A 15538-nucleotide genomic window follows, 5' to 3' on the forward strand; every position below is an offset into this window, starting at 1 on the left:
TCTCCTCTGCAGTGATCTTCCTGTGGCCGTTCCTCACCTGCTCTGAAGAGGATCTTGCAGGCTCCCAGATGGTGTCAGGTGCCCTCAGAGAAGGGACAGAGCCCTTGAGGAATTGCAGGCACCCAGGGAAGGAGGGAAGCTGCTGGAAATGCTCAGTTCCACAGCTCTGCTGCTCCAGGAGCAGCTGGAGCTGGATGCATTCCCTGCTATTGTTCAGTGGTGTTGTGCTTCTAGGAAGTGATGGATGAGGCACAGTGGGCCAGAGCTGTGGCTGCCAATCACACAGCCCTTCCCTCTCCCCACCAAGGAAGTTTGGGAGATTCCCAGGTGCAGGGGAGGAAGGAGAACAGCAATTTCTCCTTCTAGAATTCTCCTTTCTGTGCATGGGACTGAAAAGAATGACAGTCCACAGCCATCTACCCAAGAGAAAATCTTTAAACCTCCTAAAGCATGTGTAATAAAGTTAGAGAAGGGCTGATTTTTAGCAAGGCTGGTGGAAAAATGGAGACAAACACAATAAAGTATTGCACAAGAGCAGCTCTCAGCCCGTTGCCAGCACTAACAAATGCCAGCTCTGAGCTTAGCAGGAAGCATGTGGAGTTGTGCAGCGTGCTTCCCAGCCTGGGGCTGCCATCAGCTGAAGGTCACTGCTGCTGAGGTGTGCCTGGGGGCTGTGATCACACAGACATCACTCCAGACTGCTGAGAATGGGAGTTTAATCATTTAAATTTTATTAACAGTGGGATGTTGTGCTGCAGTACCACCATGTAGCTTAGGTGGTCTTTGCAATATGTATTTTATTCAACTTCTTCAGGTAACCTGCCTTGGCTTGTGCCATTGCAGTCATTCTTTGGAACTAAACTTTCCAGACAGCTCTCTTACTTTTACAAAGAATTATTTGTTTTCTTACAAAAATACAGTTTAATTCAGTGTAATTTCTACAACTGGTGCTTTTTGATTTTTTGTTTCCACGTGTCCTCAAAGGTACACACTTTTCTTCTTTGTGAGAATCAGTGATGAGGAAAAAACCTCCAATTCTGTGTCCCTGGAGGGATTTTTATCCCCAGCACTGCCTCAATGCTGCAGGCAGTGGCTGGGAGTGACAGGATTTGTTGCAGTGGGTGTTGCTGCTCTGTAGATTGTTAATACAGCCAAGGTGACAGGCAGCACACAGAGCCCCTGCTGTGACTGTAAGACACCCTAAATAAGTATTTACAATCGCGTGCTTGGTATTTTTCAAGCTTCCCGGAATCAGTGGAGAGGCGCAGCCGCGGTGCGAAGCAGAAATTTCAGAGGCAGCACCACCCTCTGCTGGCCTGGGCTGCCCTCCCGGGAGCGCTGCCTCGGGAGCCTCCAGCTTCTCCTGCCGCCTTCCACATCCCCTCCCTTTGTTTTTCGGAGCTAAACAGTGAAATATTTCATTTAGCTCCCCCCCATGGAAATATTTATAAATATATATAAATATATATAATCGTGCTTTCTGTGAGTGCCTGCTTAGAGGTGCTGTGCAGAGACTAAAAAACCCCTATTTTTATCAAGCTAAGTGGGCGTTTCTTAATTGCAAATTCTTTTTTTTTTCTTCCCTTGTCCCTAGTTGATCCATTCTGCAGTTACTTCTAAACATGTTTGCAAAATTTTTTTCCAACTTAAATAAAGCAAATATTTTTTCAGACTGAGGGGGCAGATGGGAATAACCTTTGTGTAATCAGTGAGAACAATACTCCAGAAACTTTGAAAATGAATGAACGGTGCAAATCATGGAGGAATAACATAAAATACAGTTTTTTCATGCTGAGACCTGCATCCTTAATGCCTTAAGAAATTACTGAGCTTCCTTTAAGTATGGGAAATCTAATTCTGTTTTCAAACAAACTCAAATGTTTGTTTTCACAGCACGCTTTACTTTTGACCTGAAAGCCTAATTATCCTGACTGATTCAAAGTGAGGATTTCCAGTGCAGAGCTGCCTTAATTAAGGGCAGGTTTGTCAGCTCCTGTACTAATTTAACAATTGATGACCCATGCTCCTGTGTTTTCCTATTGCAGTGAATGGAAGGTTTGATACTGTGAAAAATACTAAGCTTGCTTTAAATAATAGAAAAAAAAATACAGAAATATCAGCCTGCAGCTGAATGGAATGGAATATGTGATGAGCTATGTAGGAAACTTTTCTGTTCTTTTAGCCTAAATGTACGCTTATAACTAAGGAAGTTTTACCAAAATAAATCTGCTGCCTGTGTGTTCCATGTACAATAAAAAGGATTTTTTGTTTGTTTTTTAAGCTTGCCACAGGTAAGTTCCAGACTAATTCAGGTAAAAGCTAAAGATAGAAGGCAAAGGAAGCAGGGGAACAGAAATTCATCAGGATGAGTCTCCATACTAGAAGGACAAGCAGAGAAGTTGACAGCCTGTTTGAGTTTTTGGAATTTCTCTGTATGAACAAGGATTACATCTTCTGTCACACACTCCATTCTACATCTGTATTTAAAACCAAAGAAATGATCCCAACATTGTTCTTTAAAGCTTTTACTAAGGACATATTAAAACCAGTAACTCCCTCTCTCCTCCTGGGGGAAGTTTGGAGAGGAGCTTGTTTCCATCTTTGCACAGTGCTTGAAAATGCAAGACATTTACAGGGCTCTGATACCATCACCTACAGTGGCAGATGAGGAGAATCTAACCAGAAGAGTCACTCCCTTCAAGGAAATTATTTAAAAGGATTTATCACCATAAATTCTATGTTTATTGTACATTCTCTGACATCCTTGCTGTGGACTTTAGCACTTGGTCTCTTTTTGGGTAGGATAACCAGAAAAAGTTACACTTTTTTTCTTTTAACCAAACAACCACCCACATATTTTAACTCTGGGCTACCTCAGAAGAGGTATTTTGAGGACTATTTAAAAAAAACTTTTCTCTAGCAGCTGTTTTTTTCAGATAGGGGTGCATATGGTCAGTGTTAAGCAATATTGGTAGCACAGACATTGTGAATAATGTATGCATGCTGTGTGTATTTATAGAGTCACAGCTCATGCTGGCACTGCAGGCTGCAGTAATGCAAGTGTAAAGCAATTACTCTGTTTTATATTTTAATAAACTTTTTGTTTTTCTGTCAGCTAATAGCAAGTTTTGAGATCATGGCAGAGTGATAGGTATTTTAAGAGCAATATTTCTTACTGCTTTCAACACAGCGTAAGTGTGCAGAATAATAAACTAATAACATAATTATGATTTCTGCTGAGTTCTGGTGTGTCAAGGCCTGTTGGGGAGTTCAGAACTGTTCTCCATCAAGTAGCTCTAGGTGCATACTGAAAATTACCTCAAATTAACACAATGCATGCAAATTCAGGACCTGAAAATTAGGAAGTGTCCATGTGGAGTTGCTCACATAGTTGTGGTTCAGCCATGTGGCTTCCCCCTGTTGCTGCAGCCTCAGAGCAGGCCATTGCAGAGGGTTTGTTCTGCAGGAAGCCTGTGTCCCTCAGTGCTGGATGGGTCATGGCAGCATCTCAGGGTAAATCAGAGCACAGGGATCTTGTGCTTTTTGTTGTGTTCTCTTGTGGCACAGCTCAGCCCGTGGCTGTGTGATCTCTTCCTTTGTGGCACATCAAGGCTGCCAAGGGGAGCTGAGCTCTCATTTGTGTTTGTACAACACAGCCTGAGTCAGGGAAATGAGGTTCAGATTCTTATTTGGGGCAAAGGATAACCTGACTTTTTGTCTGTCTCATTCTGTGCTCTCAGTTCCTCAAGTAGAAAAAGACTGTCACATTGTTAAGCTTTTCTTGTTTTAGTTTCATCTTTAAAAAAACAAACAAACCAACCCTGTTCTTTGCTCACTCTGTAGTGTGTTGCAGAGTTACACAGTGGTTTGTATCTTCATGCCAAGGAAAGCTATAAAGAGTTTTTTTTTCTGAAGAGAATTAACACTGTGTTTGCAAATGAACTAAAAGCAGAATTTGGCTTTTTTAAACTGTATTAAGTGTGGGCATCCTGCTCAGATTCATGCACGAGATGTTTAAACAAAAACCAACATCCCGATGCTTAAATAATTTTTTACCTAGGGTTCCAACATCAGGATATAAATATAATTATTTAATATATATTTTAATATTCAATAGATATTTAATATATTTTAAAATATCCAATTAGTACAAATAAGAGAATATAAAAAATCCTACTATGTGAGATTGTTTCCCATATGCCCAGAGAAAGGAAGAAAGATGCACACAAATGTTCAGCATGCATCATTTTCTTGGTGCAGGACTGGCTCCCTCCTTAGGAGTGGAATCCAGTGAAATAGGACTCCTCTCAAAAACAAAGAGTGAGCAACAAAGGATAAGTGATCCAGTGATTAGCCAGAGGCTAATAGGAATGCAAGGGCAGAGTGACAGATTGCATATTGGAGGAAATCTGATCTGGAAATTAATTTGAAGGTTTCTGCAGTGGAGACTGCAAAAGAACTAGTTTTGAAATCTTTCAGAAGGACAAATATATGAAAATTCTGACTTGCTTGTGTGTAAAGTGTTGTATCACACAGGAGAGAAAGCTAATGGGTAAATAAGGTTGAATTGCAATTTAGAGGAATTTTCCTTTCCCTCCTTCCCCACTTAATTTTTTTTAAAAATTAGAATGAAATATGCAGCTGCCTGCAACTTAGCATGAAAAATTGGGTTAATTTACTTACAAATTCTACTGCCTTAGAAATCTGCATGCTATAATTGTCTCTGGTTGAAAATACACTCTGTTATAGGAGAGTAAATCAGGACAGCAGATAAATACCTCAGTACACACAATCAACAGCTACATGTCACTAAATATACATAAACATTGGGAAAAACCAGAGCTTTTAATTATGAAGAAGTTAATATTATTATTTAGTGACTTACCAAATGGTTTTAATTTAACCTTGTGGTAGGTAGGTGTCACTTTGTGTTAATAGAATTCTATTTCTTTATTGGGACCACCTTACCCTTTCTTCAAAATTTAACAGTAACTGCTGTAATACAGCAGTATCTGAGTCCTGACATCTTTTCTTTTAAGATTAAAAAAATTCCTTAAGTAAAAAATCCCACACAAACTTATTTAAATATCAGCTTAAGAAGGTTTGCCTTTTCAAAATGTAATGTTTTGATTTTAAAGCATGAACAAATACACCGTGGTAAAATTCTAAAGAATTATTAAATACAGAACAGTAAAATTTGAGTACAACAGATGAGTTTTTGTCAGGGATTGAATGTAACACTAAAATTACTATATACTGTTTACTGAAATTACTATTTACTATTATTAAAATGACTTGCTGCTGCAGGATTGAAATTAGTTTCACTTAGGCTTTGATGCTCCTTGAAGCTGTTTGTAAAGCTTGATTTTTTGAGTAATTCTCTGCTGGTTACCTAAAAAAGCAACATGAAGAGTATGTGAAGGAATCAGACTAGTATAAATTGGGATTTAAAAACCCTCTGATTTATTCCTTTGATCACAGTATTTAGTGAAGGAGAGAAGTGGCACTGTGAAGGAGCTTTTGGATTGCTTTCTGCTGAATAGAATTAGAAACACTTAATTTCAAGTGAATAATCCTGTGAGAGTAGCTAATAATTTCTCTTCTGCTTCACAGTTCCTGTACAGTTCTGCACTTGATATTATTGTTGGGATTTTGTTGGGTGATGGATTTGTCATGAGAAGCAGGGATCTGTCACTGATAATCCTTTTAGCTCTAAGGACCAAACCTTGCAGTACATAAAAAATCCCTTTAAATTCCTATAGTTGTGTTTGAATTTCTGTCTTGTATTTATTTAGTACTACAGCAATTGAACAACTATGAAAACTGAGGCTTTAAAAAATTCTGTTGTATTGAGAGAAACAAATATTATTTACTCTCATCATGAATAATGTCTCATGAAGAGGAGGGAGGGGTGCTGCAGCCTTACAGTCTGTCTCTAGCCTGTAGGTCTGTATTCCCAGGTAGAAAGGCAAGACTATATATTACATTATTTTGCCTTTTAGTCCTTTGGATTATGTTTTCCTTGTTTCAAGACTCACACTGTAAGAGTCTCTCTGGAGGCATTGGCTGACATCAGTGCAGTACTTGCAGCTATTTTTAAAGGAAGTATATGAGAAAATAAATTCTGGTTCTGGTGCCGCGGTGTCTCACGCGGAGCTGAGACGTTCCAGGCACAGCCCTGCTGGTGCAGCCCTGCTGGCTGAGATGCTGCTGTTCCCCTGCTAAATCTGTCCTGCTTCTGTTTGCAGCCATGTCATCTTATCTGTTAATTGTCAAGTCTGAACTTCCTGGGGCTGTTGCTGGGCTTTTGAGTGGAGCTGAGAGCGGGTAAGCAAAAATGCTTCGTGCATTCTCTGTTTGTCTTGAAGAAAAAAAGGGGTCCAGCACTGCTGAAAGTGATGGTTGCTGACACTTCTCTGCTCTCACACTTGAATTTAAATAGTCATTTACATGAGTTGGTGGAATATGAAATGTATTTGGCAAGTGCAGGTCGTTTGCAGCACACACACACAGAGCGTGATTCTTTCCTCATGGTGATTTCCTATCCTACGACCTTAAAGTCAGTGGCAAAACTCCATCTACAGGAATCTCCTTCCTGTAATATTGTAAAAGGGGAAGCAGGAAGGTGGTGGGAGGGAGAGGAGAAGAAACATTTCCACTGCTGTCATGTTATCACTTCACATAATTCAAAATCACAGTACAAAAAATGGCAGGCATTTATATGGAAATATTTTGTTGTCTCGCTCTAGTAATTGGACTTGGCTTGGGAAAAATGCCAGGTTTCCAGACTTGGTTTATAATTCCTAAACTTGGCTCCCAGTAAAGAAGTTATTTTTTGCAGTTGAGCTGTGAAGCTGTTTGTAAGGAGTGTGTCCCTCACATTTCCATTGGAACTGTCACAAGAAATCGAAGGCAAACACTGCAGCTTCAGCACTGAAATATCTTGTTTGAGTTGTTCCATGCTCCTGTCATTCCTTACAGTGTATCTTGGAGTGCCTTACAGCTGTTTTTCCAAACTGCTATTTTCAGATGTTTTGAGCTCAAAACTTGCTCTGGATTGAAGTGTGCTGAAACTGTCTCAAGGCTGTGTGATGCTTGTATTATTCCTGAATGTTGTGGGTGAATTTTAAGTGGGAAATCAGTTTGTTAAAAGGTACTTTAGTTGATTTTCTATTTTATCACTTGCCACTTCTGGATTTTATAATGAGTTTGAAAAATTAACTGTGGCTATAATCTTGCTTTCTGCCCTCTGGGCCCTCAGAGTTTTAGTAAGGTTTTTTGTTAGTTTTCTCTTTTTCTCTAAACTATTACATTTTATATGTGTATACATGTGTATATTACATTTTATATCTGCATATGTGTTACTTTTAGTTTGCTAATGTATCTCTTCCAGCTGTGGTAGTTATCAGCTTTAACCTTCTCCTCCAAACTCATATTTCAGACTCTTCATACACAGTGGTGTTGAGCTGCTGCTGTATCTGCTGCCTGTATTCCAATCTAACCCCAAATTTAGCATCTAACATCTCTTAGAACTGTTTTTAATTTTGTGTCAGCTCTGTTATTGCAAAGTGAATTTTCTTCCAGCAAAGATAAAACAGCTCAAGAAAACTCCTGGTAGGTAGGACATGGAGGTTCTACCCTGTGCTGCTCCAAGGGTTGTTCTGTCTGAAAAAGGCCCTGGGAAAGCTTCATTAAGGTGCCTGTGGGATAATGCTCCCAACAGCTTTGTCCAGGTTCTTCCTCAGATCTCCAGGATGTGAGCACCCAGGTTACAGTGTTGAACTGTTCATTACAAATTCCAATTACCTGTTGCAATCCTCAGTGATCTGCCAGCAGCCCTGCTTCTTCCTTAGCTGCAGCTGCAGTTGGAGATGGGAGTGAAGCTCAGCTGTGCACTCAGAAAGAGCTGAAATTGTCCATAGGAATCCCAACCACAGCTCCATGCTTAGGTGATTGGCAGCCTGGTCTCATCCACTTTCTGCCTCTGTAAATTGGAGTTCTTGCACCAATCAATGTTTATTTAGCACAATTTCCCTCCTCTAGTATTTGTCCAAGCAAACTTTCAGTGCATTTCTCAAGCAGTATTCCAGGAACATGCACATATGTGTGCCCACATCTATAATTTATTTCTTTTGCCATTTTAATGGCCATGCTAGATCATAATCTTTTGTTTCTGTGTATTTTTTTGCAGATGTTAAGTGTACATTTTTACTAGCTGACCTTTTAAATGGTAGGAAATTGTTCAACAAAAATAGGTAATCAAATACAAAGCCTAAGAAGCAACTTGTTTATTCAAAGGGCATAAATATTGAATAGTTTGATTCAGTTTCTTTACCTGGAGCACTTGTTTCCAGATGGGATTGCACAACTGTTCTGTGTTTGTTAAGTCATTATAGCATTTGATACGCTTTCATTTGGTGCAGAATTTATCTCAACTGGAGTTGGGATGTATCAGAAATGTCAGCTAAACTATCTGTGAAAGTATTTTATATGCATAAACCCTCCTGAGCTGTGCATTTGGGAAAGCCATTTACAGAATGTTCTGTGCATTAAATTATTTTTATAGGTAGAGGTTAGCAGGTGTGCCTGTGTTTGAGAGGCTCAGAGCCAATCTAACACATCCTCATGTCTTTTTAAAAAACAAAACCATACAGTATGAACACTTACTAATACTGAGTGGAGATGTTTCTGTCTGCATAACAAGAATTCCACATAGTTTTGATGACATGAACATAGTTTCAAATGAGGATTGTGTTAAAAAGTTGTAATTTGTGAGCCCTCTGTTAACATTTAATGACCCTGTCAGAGGATGTGATTGATGCAATTAAGTTGTCTTGCTTGTGTGTTGTATAATTGATATGAACTGAGAGTAAGATCCTAATTTAGAACATATGAATATCTTGTTCTGTTGAATTCAGGAATGAAATTAAAGCGATTTATAAATGTCTGCTTTTAGTTAAAATAAGGGGGAGGGAGGAGAAACATCTGCATGCCAAAGCTTTTTCAGCACAGTCAAGGATTTATATTCTGTATTTCATATTTTGAATGCTTTTATCATGTAGGATTAAATTTACAGATTAGATTGATTTTAAAGGCACTATCAAAACATTTATTCTGCCTTTGGAAAATAAGTGTATTTTTAAATCAATACTTTGAGGAGAAAATAGACACATATTCCAATAACCAGTCTATTATGGACTTTTTTGAGGCCTTTTTAAGAATAAGAATTGGTATTCCAGAATGAAGCAGTGTACAAAATTACTTTTTCTCCTTCATTTCCTCACTGCTGTTTTCCTCTCTGTCCCCCCCCTAAACAAATGCTTCTTCATTTACCATAAAGTAACCAAAATAATTTTCTGTCTGTTCTGCTGAGCTTGTGAACCTCAGTGGCAGCTGTGGGTTTGTAATCAGGAGATTTAAACTGAGGTCCCACATCTCCACACAGTGCATGATCCTTGTGTTCTCTGCCATGATGCTGTTCCTCCTAATCTGAACATCACCAGACTGGAAAGAAAGAAAGAAAGAAAATGTTTACAAATATATGAATGATAAATAATAAGAATAAGAATAAATGAAGAATAAATGCTACAGCAAGAAGCTGATTTTGGCAAAGTTGTTTCTTCACTGTAGCAGTAGCAGACAGAGCTAATAATGCACTTTTTGAAGAATTATGTGTTTTGACTCATTTTTTAATACAGACATTGTCAGGTAATGGTTGCTTTGGGTTTGATACAGTGAACATGCCCTCAAAGTTGAAATTTCTCTGTTTACTTTACATCTTCTTTCCAAACAAGTGACTCAAGTGGCTGTCCATGATGTCCAGCAGTAGTTACTATACCTGTATGATAATTCTTCTTTAACACAGGTGTTATGGGACTTCCCTCATGACAATTTGAGGTGCTGGCTGTTTATTAGGTGCTAACCATATCCTGGACTAAATAAACTGGAAGGTCAAAAGTCAGGGTGTTTATAGGTGGTAAAGTTGGAGGCTGATGTGCAAGATGTTTATCAGTACAGGATATGGTTATTGCCAAGTCAGGGCAGGCACCCTCAGAATGTTTCTGTTCCTTAACAACTTATCCATCTGTGCTTTCCTCACTTCAGAGATGGGATTTTGGTGCTTCAAATAGATTTTAAATGTGTGAGGACTTAATGTGCCTCTACAATGCTTTTTAAAATATGTGTGGTTTTATGTATAAACATTCTACCAGATTTCATCAGCATAATTTTCACCCCTTCTGTCCTTTACATCTTTCATGGATGCATGCAAGGAAGGGAAGCTCAGCAGTGAGTGGGAATTGATGCTGTTTCTTCAGGTGTGTAAATGTGCAGCTCATTGTAACCCAGTTTTAGACACACACTGTGCTGTGTAAATACTTCTGCTGGAAATCTCTAGAGTATGAAATGCCCTTCCCTCTGACCATTGCTGTGAATCAAGGCAGGGATTTGCATTTTGTGCTGATGAGAATTATGAATTGGCACACATCAGAGCCCTGATCCATGCAGACACTTGCCTGTGGAGCATTGCTTGCAGAATGAAGATTATCTGGGAGCTGTTTTATATCAGTGTAGAAACTAGGAGTACAAATCCATGTAAATAGCATATGAGACAGGAAATTATTTTTTCTTGTCCTAGTGGTTGCTTTGTCTAAGAGCACAGTTCTAAGTTAAACATATTTTTAGGACTCCTGAGCTTTGTATCAAACCTAAATCAATTTTCCACCAGGTCTTGGTACCTCGATGGGAGGCTGCTGCTGCTGCTCACTTCAGTCTGCATTGTTTTTCCTCTTGCCCTTCTTCCTAAAATTGGTGAGTAATTAAAGGAGAGAAGAGAATATTATTCTACTTTAGTAGCAATTACAGTTGAAGACTTTAAAACCTTAATGGCTTATTTATTTATTTAAACTGGCAGGGGGCTGCTGGTGGTGGTGATTACTTCAGTCCTTGTAGTGTGTTCTGCCTTCCAGCCCTGCCTAGTTAACCTATTACTTGGGTTGCAGTAGTATTTTGTCTGCAATACTAAAATAAAATCTTTACAGCAGAACATTAAAGAGCTGCATTTACTTACAGCATGCCATTAGTGGTAAGCCAGTTCTAATTCTGCCCTACAAAACTACATAAATGATCTGTGACAGGCACTTGGAATGTTGTTATTCTGAGTCCTAAGCCCCAGATACCAAGCACTGTAATAGAAAACATGCCTAAAATGTAAAGCTTTAGCTGTACATTAGGATCACTTTCCTTATAAATTCTCTTTTATTTTTACTGTTATTTTACAGGTTTTCTTGGCTACACAAGTAGTTTATCATTTTTCTTTACGGTGTACTTTACTCTTGTGGTAAGTTAAAAAGTCTCTGCACAGCTTCTTTTTTTTTTTTTTCCTTATTGTTTGAATGTTTTCATAAGCCTGTTTGGAAATTAATTGTCTTCCCCTCCCCCTTAATTTTTTATGTGAAATTTAGAATTTTCTTCAAGTTCAGTATGTGCTTGCTGGGACAGATTACATTTGTTTTGCTGAGGCTGGGAAATGTGTATGAAGTTCCAAGCATGTGAAAAGAGTTAAAATAATTAAATTTTGGGCTGGTAAATATAACAATTCCTTTTTTTTTTTTTGATTTTTTTTGCTGATGGGGCAGCAAAGGGAGCTGGCACATACATTTTTGTTTCCCTACTAACAGAGGAATGGAATTCTGTTTTCTTAACTTCTAACTATTACTTACTGCAACTAGTACAGCAGAAAATTTAATATACTCCAAAATAAATTAAATTTACATGTATAATGGAGTGACAGAGTTCAGAAAAAGGCAAAGAAAACTAGAACTTCATTAAGGCAGTTTACAAGATTCATTAATACGTCAATGACCTTATTCTCCTCTCCAGCTGAAAGGAAAAGTTCTTTTCTCTGAGCCATATGGGGGTTTTTGACCCTGATGTTCACCCTCTCAAGGCCCCTGTGAGGTAGATGTTTCCAAATATCAAAAGTGAGACCTGCTAGGCAGATCTAAGAGGGAAAATGTGCCTTTAAGTTGCACTTTTTTTCCTTTTTAAAGGGAAAAAGTGTGTTAATGCACATGTGTAATATGTGGTACAACTGAGCAGCTCTCACTCTGTCATCTATTTCATCTTTTTGAATCTTATTTGGGAGCCTGGCAAAAATGTTCCCCCTCTGCCCTGTCATTCTGGCTTGCATTGACTTGCATTTAATACCTGCTTTACAAAGGGATAAACAGAGTTGAAGGCAAGTTGAACAAACATGCCATCCAGGAGACCAAGGCAATCCATTAGGAACTGAACCATGTGATAAAACCAAACTTCAAAGCTGTCAAAACATCTCCCTAGGGTATCCCTGGAGAGCTGCAGTGTTTGTAGGACCTTGGGAAGTATTCTTCTTAAGCTGAATATTGAGAAGCAGCCACAGCCTCTCCAGAGTTAATGGAAATTCATTTGTAATATTTATAAATTACCTTAACTTTTGACCTCTCTCCTTAAATTTATCTTTAAAAGAAAAAAAAAAAAAGGGAAAAAAAAAAGGTAAGAAAAAGCACTGAGTATAATGCTGACACAGGCCTTTGGCTGAAGCAAGTTGCAAGGGTTTTAAAACCAGTTCAGCTCCTGGATTTCAAAGGGAATGTGGATGGATCTCTGAGGAGAGCTGTTGTAATGGGTGGATGCATTTGAAAACAACTTCAGTCCCTGAAAAAGCAAATGTGTAAGCAAGAACTGAGTGCAGCCATGCCAAGCTGGGATGAGTTAAACTAGATTTTAGTTTGTGATTCTCTGTGAAAAAAGTGGGTACAAAGTGCTAAGGGAGGAGTACAGACTGCTGGATTTTTAATGAAATGTTAAAGTTTGTGTGCTTACTCTTTCTTGTTAAATGGCAAAGCAGCAGCCACAGTAAATCTAGCTGAGCTCAAAATTTTTAAAGCCATTACGGATATTTCCAGAAAACCAATACTCTTGACAGAATATTCCCTGTGACTTGCTCAGGCCCTGAAAGTCAAAGGCATTAAATGTGGTTTAGTTTTCATATCTAATTGCTTTGAAGTGGGTGATGTGTGCTGTTGAAATGGTGTTTTAGTTTGCACACTGTTAATTTCTGTGTGGCAGATATGTTTTAATTTGTTCCAGAAGAGAACTGTGTTCGTCATATGGAAGTGATAGAATTATATTTTGCATATACAGTAATTCTGTGCCTTTCCAAGTGCACACCATCTGTTCAGCTTTTTGCCAGCAAGGCACAATTTTACTGCAGCCTGCAGAAAAGAGACATCCTGGTCAGTGTGGTCAGGGAGAGCAAAGGGCTGAGACTTCTTTGTTCTGGGGCTCAAATGTCCTCTCTGTGCCTCAATATCTCTTCCTTTAAAGCCAAAAAAATGGTTCTAGGCTTTACTTGCAGAAATATTGCAGACACTGAGATGAGCTGATCTAGGGGAAAAACAAGTATGTGTAACTATTAATTCAGAGCCAGATTCTGTGAGCTCCTGAGCACTCTTGTTGCTCAGTTGTTGAATACCTCCCTGCCTTGAATCCTCAAGAAAAAAAATTGTGATTGTTAAAATTTTTGTTACTCCTTCTCTTCTTGCTGTATATATTGGTGAAGCATAAAGACACACTTGTATTTTTTTTGTGTGTGTGGAGACAGCATTATTGGTAGTTTGTTCAGCAAAGGTGTCAATGATTGCTGATGGTGTTTGTCTGAATCTCTTGTTTGTGTTCCCAGCACAAAACATGTTGCAGACAGGGAACCTGCCACATGCAATGGATGATGTTATGCACAGACAGCTTTGCTCAGTGCTGTCAGTGCTGCTGGAATAAAGGGATTCCTGTTTTCCCTCTGCAGGGTACAAGAAATCACTGAGGATATTAGAGCCTTTAACTTTATTCTTTAGCAATGTGTCTAGTGTGGGCTTAAAATACCCTTTTTCCACTAGAACCTCTCTTGATTGTTAAGTTTTTTTCACTTAAAACCAAACATTTTTTGTACTCAAAAGAATGTTTATATGAAATAGGCTTAAAGTTCTGGAGGAGGGTTGTGGTGCCTGCATGACTGCTCAGCTAACTGGGCTGTGCTGCCAGCTTAAAAATCCTTTCCTGTTGGGGAAACTCTTTAGACTACAATTGGAAACCTAAATACATTTAAATAATTAAGCAAGTGGGCAAAAATAAATAGAGATTTTTTTTTAAATGCACCTAGTACATTTTATTTTGTCTTCTTTTATTTCCACAGTCTGTTCTTAATCTGTATTACATTTATTTTAGAAAAATGTTCTCCAGCCTTTTAGGTTTGGCTTGTCTGGTCCTCCCTCTGCAGTGTTTATATATCTTTGCTCTTTAGCTTGCAGGAAGTCTTCCCCTCACCACTGCCAGGCACATTTTCCTTTCCCCAAACCTTGCCCTTCAGCTCCATGCCCCTTCCCAGTGCCTGTTCCAGCTTTAGACTGGAGTGGGGAGTTCCTACAAAGCTGACTGCTTTGGAGCCTTCAAAGCCTTCTCCTCTTTGGGTGCCTTTAAATACAACCCAGCCCAAGTTATATTTTAGTGTTTGCTGTTTGCAGGCTGCTGTTGAGCAGGCTCTCACCTAGTTCCATACCTCAGCTGAGTTGTTCTGTGCAGTTTAAAAAGTGTTCCTGGCACAGTTTGTGTACCCACAGTTTGCTTTCCCCACATTTTGGCCAGAGGTGACTTTGTTTGCCTCTCCTGGCATTGGTGACAAGAGGGAGCATCCAATCCTCTGGGAAACACCACTTGGCAGCAGGCAGGGCACAGTTCCCTGAGCCAGGAGAAGAGCTCCCTTGCATGTTATTCTTCTCATGAATCTGAGTCTTTAATTAAGTTTTTAATGAGTTGCTCTAGGCTTCAAAAGAATTATAACCTCTACAGCCAGGCAACTACAATGGGAAATTAATTAGGGTGAGGAGAGCAATGCAACTATCATTTTAAACTGGGCTCCTGAAAGAGGAGGTAACATTTCTTACTTTAATTTCCCTTTGATTTTCAGCCCTGTTACTTGGCAGTCCCTAAACCAGCAGGGTGTAGCTGAAGGCCCAATGACATTCTGGGACAATAATTGCATTTATTGTTTTTCCTTTGCTTTCTAGTCCAAACCAGATGTTTCTGCCTTTCAAGATTAGCCCTGGGCTCTGCTCTATCTCTGTTGAGGGCTCGTGTGCTGCGGGTGCAGGCTGGGCTCTACCACAGCAGCAATCCTGCCTGGGAGGGCAGGCTGCTTGGATTTCAGCTCATGGCAGAGCCCACTGCAGAGCCCTGGAGTATTCACATGCTTTTGGAGCAGAGAGGAGCTGTGAGACAAACAGAGAAGAAGGAAAATGCAATTCTTATCTTGCTTGCTGTGCTTGTGTTAAAGTAGAATGTAATATAGAGATTGTTTACCCAAAGTGAATGTAATATAGAGAATGTGATATAGAGATTGTTTACCCAAAGTGAATGTAATATAGAGAATGTGATATAGAGATTGTTTACCCAAAGTGAGGATGTTTTTGTCCACTGCAGTGCCCTGGATTATTCACATGCTTTTTGA

The 15538-nt window shown here is 39.2% G+C and overlaps 1 protein-coding gene across 1 annotated transcript in view; it reads left to right on the top strand.

The window, feature by feature from the left end:
- The window catches only part of SLC38A6 (solute carrier family 38 member 6), a 38160-nt gene that overhangs the window by 10589 nt on the left and 12033 nt on the right, over positions 1-15538 (top strand). The window contains exons 6-8 of the mRNA XM_064714573.1: positions 6249-6327; positions 10727-10809; positions 11280-11338. Coding sequence (XP_064570643.1) covers positions 6249-6327; positions 10727-10809; positions 11280-11338 — 221 coding nt within the window. The remainder of the gene's footprint in view (positions 1-6248; positions 6328-10726; positions 10810-11279; positions 11339-15538) is intronic.

Source organism: Zonotrichia leucophrys, chromosome 5 (genome assembly GCF_028769735.1).
Source record: "Zonotrichia leucophrys gambelii isolate GWCS_2022_RI chromosome 5, RI_Zleu_2.0, whole genome shotgun sequence".
Taxonomy (NCBI): domain Eukaryota; kingdom Metazoa; phylum Chordata; class Aves; order Passeriformes; family Passerellidae; genus Zonotrichia; species Zonotrichia leucophrys.